Genomic DNA, 6,754 nt, shown 5'->3' with positions numbered 1-6,754 from the left:
TAAGGCTCAATTTGGTTGTTTTTCATCACATGTTCAGATTCCAAGGTGTATTAAATCATTGCATGCAAGTATTAAGAGAAAATTGACCAATGCATGTAATTTATGCATGCATGCATTGCAATTAATGCATTGGTAAACATACTTTTTTGAGAAAAACAAGAGCATTAATTGAATGCTTTTGCAAACTACAAAAAGTATAACACCACTCACCCTCTATCTTGGTTGGTGAAATTTTTGAATTGAGCCTTATAAACCGGAAAGGAGGGAGTACTATGGAACACGTCTTATATTTCCACTCGCATTGTACGCAGTACCATGGTAGTTGCTCGAGTTTATAGAACACTGCAAAAATGACCAGATACAGTGGCAAAAACTTGACGCTGTATAGCGGCGCAGAGTGCAGAGTGACATGCTGTGTTTGCAGTAGGCAGGCATTGGAAGTGCAACACAAAACATGCCCAGAAAAGGAATGGACACAACGTATACAACTCTGAAGATACAGAAAACAGCTCTTTCAGGGAACCGGCATTACAGGCAGAGTACATCCCTAAGAGACCTACTGTCAAAAGAACAACAAAACCAAAAGTAAGCTCCAGCCTAACTTCTTTCAAAGCGGTGATGGGTGTTGCTGGCGAATCTTGACGAAGAAGAGCCATGTTTCCTCGCACTTGGTGAATATTGCGAGTTGTGCCATGAAAAATCCTGCCCTTGAGGAGATGAATAGTCACCGCCAGAGGAGCGATGGTGGTGATTGTTGTAGGGCTTCTTAGGAGTAGATTGCGAGTCCCACCCATTGCCTTTGTACTTCTTGGATGGCAGATCATCATGGTCCTCAGGAATCCAACCACCCCTAGCTCTGGATTTACCACCGGGTGTCTCCCATCTATCCTCAAATAGGGGGCTTTTTCTTTTGTGAGAACCATGAGGAGCTGATCTAGGGCCAGAGTCATTTTTCCATTTGTCCTTTCTACGACTATGCGACGACAACTCGCCTTTGAACCGGCCGGGCTGCAAAAATAATAACGTACACATGATAAATACACAAGCCATTCTTATCAACAGAGGAAATCATGAGATGCTTACCTTAGCACTATTTGTGCAGCCACGTGCGAAATGACCATCTTCGCCACATTTGTAGCATAAGGTTGGAGTTGTCGAAACACTCGTTTCCCTACGTTGCTTGGCACATCCCTACGATCAAATTTTGGTCACTAATCAACTGGTATGAAAAGAAACAGACAGAGACACAGGAGGATAGAAGGATTAAAACTTACCAAACCAGTATGACCAGATTGAGCACAGTTATAACAAGTAACTTCTTTTGAACAACTATCAGAGAAGTCAGTACAACACAGGTGACCATTCTGGTTGCACACATAGCATTTTATTTCCTGCATAGTCAACCAAAATGGATAGTGAGGATAATCAATTCAGTGACTTCAAAGTTGCAGTTTGACTGAGACTGTTCAACCACATAAGGAATAATTTATCTTATACCGTGTGTTACTAAGTGGAAAAACTTATATATGCGGATTCAGGGACTGGATTAGCATAGAATGATAGGAAATGCCCAACACAAAAATGATAGGATTCCTCAAATTTAACATAATTTATGAGCTGCACAGGAAACATGATTAACAAGTGTATCCCAGCAATTTAATCAACCAGCTCAGGGCACAATACATTTATAGTCCTTTTTCTTCAGATCAAAGTTTTGGAGAACGGGTATCTTTCAGGCTTTCATAAGCTTTTTCAGAAAACATAAAGGAGCATCACTTTGTTATAAAGAGGCAACAGGCAAGTAACCAGCATACGAACACTCATCTGCGGCAGCAAGATGAAAATTTTGAGAAGAGAATAACGGCAAAAAAGAACTCACCTTGACATCATCCAGTGGATAATCATTGGAACAACCAAACATATCGTGGCCTGTTTCTCCGCATCTCAAACACAATGTGGTGTATTGCTGAGTATTCTTTGTGTGCTTGTCAGGGCAATCTTTCGCCATATGACCTCCTTTTTTGCAGATGAAACACTCTTGACCCTACAAAAAGAATTAAGAGATATTTGATTCCTGACAATGACAACCCCTGGCAAGAAGCATTTGCAGACCAAGGCTATTTAGGATGTGAGCCCAAAATAATCTACACGTGCAACCCACAAGCACAGGCAATATAGACAGTACTATTGGAATGTGTGCATGCCAAAAAATACATCAAGTATCCGGATTTAACAAAAAATGAAATCTTAAACTATGAGTATGCATGCATGCACGAATCAGTCTGAAAGGAGGATCCCTCCAAAGAAATCACACGTCATAAAGCACAGGTATCACTCCCCTTCAAATGGTATGACTAGTACGACACAAGAGCAGTGAACGAATAGATCTGGAAGCACAAACTACTTGAAGCAAAATATGAACTTCAATGATTGGTAGAATGAGTTGTTTAAATTAGGATAGACTGGAGAATGAATTTGAACAAAACATGTTCTGCCGATGTTTCTGGCTTTTTGCACTTAATGTTAAAGTTGGAGTACAGCAAATGGGTACGATCAAGTGTCCTAGAATTTGTTGACCAAGTTATATTGAATGACAGAGTTAATCAAGGTCTTAACATTTGCATGGTGGCAAGCTAAATGAGATGATGGCACCCTAAACGAGATAGACACATAAAAAGTAAGGAAACAACCTCTGGCAAAGGAAACCATATAAAGTGAGCTCATCAAGGGTATGAGTGGACATACACAAGTCATGGAGCGATAATACGTCCAAGCTAGAGAGACCAACCTGCGTGCACTGTTTCGCGTTGTGTCCAAACAATCCACAAACGAAGCAAGGCTTCTTCCGCCTCTCCATTGGGCAGTTTACAGCTACATGACCTTCCTCACCACAGTTAAAGCAAGTCTCCAATATAGTTTCCCCAGGATCAAAGTATCTCGGTATACGCTGGCCATGAGCAGAAGCAACATAACTATCAGCTTACCACAGTTGTCCATGTACAAGGAAAATCACTTGGCACTTACAAGAAGCTTCCGCAGAACTGTGTTGTCGGATACAGGGACATCAATGCCATCTTGGGTGAGCACCGATTCTGCTGTCCCAGTTTGTCCCTCCTGGGTGCCAGCAACCTGAGGCTGAAAAGGACAAATACATTCATCAACTGGAGCACCTGGAAGATTATCTTATTTGTTCCCAACAAAGGAATATCAAACGCAGATGTCAGTCAAGTCAATAAGATAACATCAGTTGTTCTACACAAGCCAAGGTTTTCAATCCACTATTCAGTTCATGAATGTTTTAGAGTGCACATGCTTTACTTACTTTTAACGGATATAAAAACAAAAACACTGTATCACTTTGATTTGTACGAAACCAATAGTATGCGCCTTCTGTATAGGAAAGAGCAGCACACTGCCTTTTATACTGTTTCCAAAGAAGGAAATTGGGTAGTGCCGACCATTGACTCCTGGTAAAGCATAGTTAACTAAATGATCGTAGCAATAAGGCAGCACTAGCAAAGAAGAATGCTCCTCTAGATCCAAACGCTGAAAAGGCAAGCTTCCAGTGAGCTCACACCTGAGGCAGTTCAACCCCACAGCATCCAATTCAAAGTGATTTTACAGGACATTGTTGCTAAAGCCTCTAAATCCTGTGTGCGTTCGATATTTCGATTTCTGAAGTAAACACATGATACTACTGCCGTACTGCGTAATCACGTGCTGAGCGTAGGCCAGGAGCAATCACCTCCTCCTTGTCGGCGGTGGCGGCGGCGTCCTCCTTGCGCTGCTTCTTCCTCCTATCCTTGCGGCGCTGCTTCTTCTTCTTCTTGTCCTTCCTCCTGCTGGGGTCGGCCTCGCCGAGCTCCACAACGGCGTCCTCATCGACCTCCTCGTCGGAGGAGAGGGAGAGCACCTCGGCGAACCCGGGCTGGCCCCCCGCGGCCTCGCGCCGCCGCGCCCGCGCGACGATCTCGAGGGTGAGGTCCTCGTTGCCCGCCTCGTCCTCGTCGTCGCTGGGGGGCGCGCGGCGCCGTGCGGGAGAGGGCGAGCCAGCGTCGTCCAGGTCCGGGTCGCGCCGCGCCTTCGAGCGCCAGCGCTGCGCCATCGGCGTCGGCTTCGGCGGCGGCGGCGTGGAGGCGGGGAGGAGGAGAGGGCAAACCCTAGCTAGCGTGTATGCGTGCTCTGGGCGGCGCGGCGGGGCAAAGGGGGCGCGTCCCTCGCGGGAGGCGGAATATTCCGATCCAACGGTAGGGTGGGCTGCGGCGTCGAGGGAGAAGACGGCGGCCGGCAGCAGGTCGCGCGGGTGGGGTGTGGCGGGCCGGCGGCTAGGGCTTTTTTTAGGAAGTGTGGCGGCTAGGTTAGATTGGAGGGAGCGGTGTGTGTGCAGCAAACCTCGCCAAATGGGCCGGTCCTTAGCGTGCCGACCCGATAGCCCGCGTGCCTGGCCCATGATGGGCTAGGCCCGGCATGTGGCCTGCCTAGGGCCGTGCCTTGCCGCAAGGCTGGGCACAAGTGCCCGCACAGCACGGCCCATTTAATTTTTTTTATTTGTGTGTGTGTGCGCGTGTATATTAGTCTAAAAACAGCTGAAATAGGCTCAAGATAGCCTAAATCAGACGAAATCACTAGTTGAGGAGTACTCATTGCGATGACTCCAACATCCCAGGTTATGACAAGTGGCGTGCTGCATGTGCGCCACTTGTCGTAACCTAGGAGTTTTCCCTTTTTTCGTAGATCTGTTTATTCAAAACGTTTTATCTCTTAAATAATGCATCCAAATCTCGAACCGCTTTCACCGTTGGATTCCTCGCGTCGAGATCTTCAGAACTAGATCCCATATTGATAGGTTTTGATGATTTTTTTTCCACGAAAAAAACCGGACGAAAAAACCGAACAGGGAGCACGGATTTTTTCCCTTACCGAAAGAGGCACGCCCGTGCCCCTCACGAAATCAAAACCGTGCCTCTAGCAGAAGCAAAACCGTAACTCTCGCGAAAGAAAAAAAAAGAGGAAACGCGTTTTCTTTTTGTTTCCGAGGAGGCACGGCTGTGACTCTCGTGAAAGCACAACCATGCCTCTCGCGGAAGCAATACCGCGACTCCCGTGAAAAAAAAAACAGAAAACGCATTTTTTTCGTTTACGAGAAGCACGGCCGTGACTCTCGCAAAAGCACAACCGTGCCTCTCGCGGAAGCAAAACCGAGACTCTCGCGAATAATAAGAAAACGCGTTTTTTCCGTTTCCGGGAGGCACGGCCGTGACTCTCGCGGAAGCACAACCGTGCCTCTCGCGGAAGCAAAACCGAGACTCTCGCGAATAATAAGAAAACGCGTTTTTTCCGTTTCCGGGAGGCACGGCCGTGACTCTCGCGGAAGCACAACCGTGCCTCTCGCGAAAGCAAAACCTTGACTCTCGCGAAAGGAAAAAGAAACAGATAACGCGGTTTTTTTTCATTTCCGAGAGGAACGGCCGTGACTCTCGAGAAAGCAAAACCATGCCTCTCGCGGAAGTAAAGCCGTGACTCTCGTGAAAGAAAAAAAATTAAACGCGTTTTTTTGCGCAAAGAAATTTTTTTTGACTTTTTTTTTCAAAAAGCTAGGGAAGACCGGTGGAAAACCAAAACGTCGAAAAAACCCGGAAAAAAGCCGAAAACGCGTGCGGAAAATAAAAAAATCCGGAGGAAGCACCCAGAGCGCAACACGTGGCGAATGGCTGAGAGCGTGCCAAGTGGCGCTGATCGTTGCGAGGCTCCCGAAGGAGCGCTCGTTAATCAGATGTGGTGATGGGCTGAACGTGCCGATAGGCCGGCCCGTTTTCCTTACTGTGTCGTGCCAGGGCCAGGGAGTCCAGCACGCGTGCCGGCCCGACATGGCCCATGTAGTTAGCGTGCTTGGCCCGTATAACTCCGGTTGTGTCGTGCCGTGTCGGGGCGGCCCATCCGGCCAGGTCTGGTGTGCAGGCACGGCTGGGTGCTAGGGGGCCTCCTGTACAGCGCCTGTTACTGCAACTGGCGCTCACGCGTTGTGCTGCTGGGCTGGCCCAACAATCGCAACAACCACGCCGAAAAAACAAAAAAATAAGAGAACTTTAATCCTGAAACTATTGCTCTGGGAATAGCGGAATTCGAACTTGGCACACAAGAGTCGACAACAGTAGCGCATAGCTGAGATAACATCGTTACAACTAGGAACTAGTACCATTTGAGCTTTCCTTCAGTTAACACATATTATATATACCCAACATAAATTATTTTGAAAAGAAAGTATAAATTAAAAAACAATTTTAAAAATATTGAAAACAGCCACGACTTTGGAAAAAAAGGTTCAGAAAAAATAAGATTCAGAATTACTGTTTACAAGTTCGTGAATTGGAAAATGTGCATGCAGTTTTCAAAAAAGTTCACAATTTTTTTTAAATATACCGGATTTAAAAAAAGTGCATTAAATTGGGAAAAGTTCATCGGATTTGAAAAAAGAGCATTAAATCTGGGAAAATTTCATCAGATTTGAAAAAAGTCCATCGAATTTGGAAAAAATTCACAAAATTTTAAAAAGTTCACAAAAGTTTAAAAAGTTCATCGAATTTAAAAAAAGTCCATCAGATTTGGAGAAAGTTCATCGGATTTGGAAAAGGTTCATCAGATTTGAAAAAAAATTCATTGAATTTGGAAAAATTTCATCATATTTGAAAAACGTTCATCATATTTGGAAAAAGTTCATCAAATTTGTAAAAAAATTCATCGGATTTGAACAAAG

At 45.5% G+C, this 6,754-nt stretch overlaps 1 protein-coding gene across 1 annotated transcript; it reads right to left on the bottom strand.

Moving 5' to 3' along the window:
• Positions 1–359: 359 nt before the first annotated feature.
• On the bottom strand, positions 360–4,324 carry LOC123165953 (zinc finger CCHC domain-containing protein 7). Its single transcript, XM_044583714.1, has 7 exons — positions 3,746–4,324; positions 3,025–3,135; positions 2,789–2,947; positions 1,880–2,044; positions 1,275–1,391; positions 1,084–1,191; positions 360–1,008 (listed from the first exon to the last, which is right to left on the bottom strand). The coding sequence occupies exons 1-7, from the start codon at positions 4,103–4,105 to the stop codon at positions 598–600; spliced, it is 1,431 nt and encodes a 476-aa protein (XP_044439649.1). The 5' UTR covers positions 4,106–4,324; the 3' UTR covers positions 360–597.
• Positions 4,325–6,754: the final 2,430 nt, after the last annotated feature.

The sequence above is a fragment of the Triticum aestivum genome, chromosome 7D, assembly GCF_018294505.1.
Source record: "Triticum aestivum cultivar Chinese Spring chromosome 7D, IWGSC CS RefSeq v2.1, whole genome shotgun sequence".
Classification (NCBI taxonomy): domain Eukaryota; kingdom Viridiplantae; phylum Streptophyta; class Magnoliopsida; order Poales; family Poaceae; genus Triticum; species Triticum aestivum.
The sequence above is the reverse complement of the archived record's forward strand: the minus strand, read 5'-3'. Positions and strand labels throughout refer to the sequence as shown.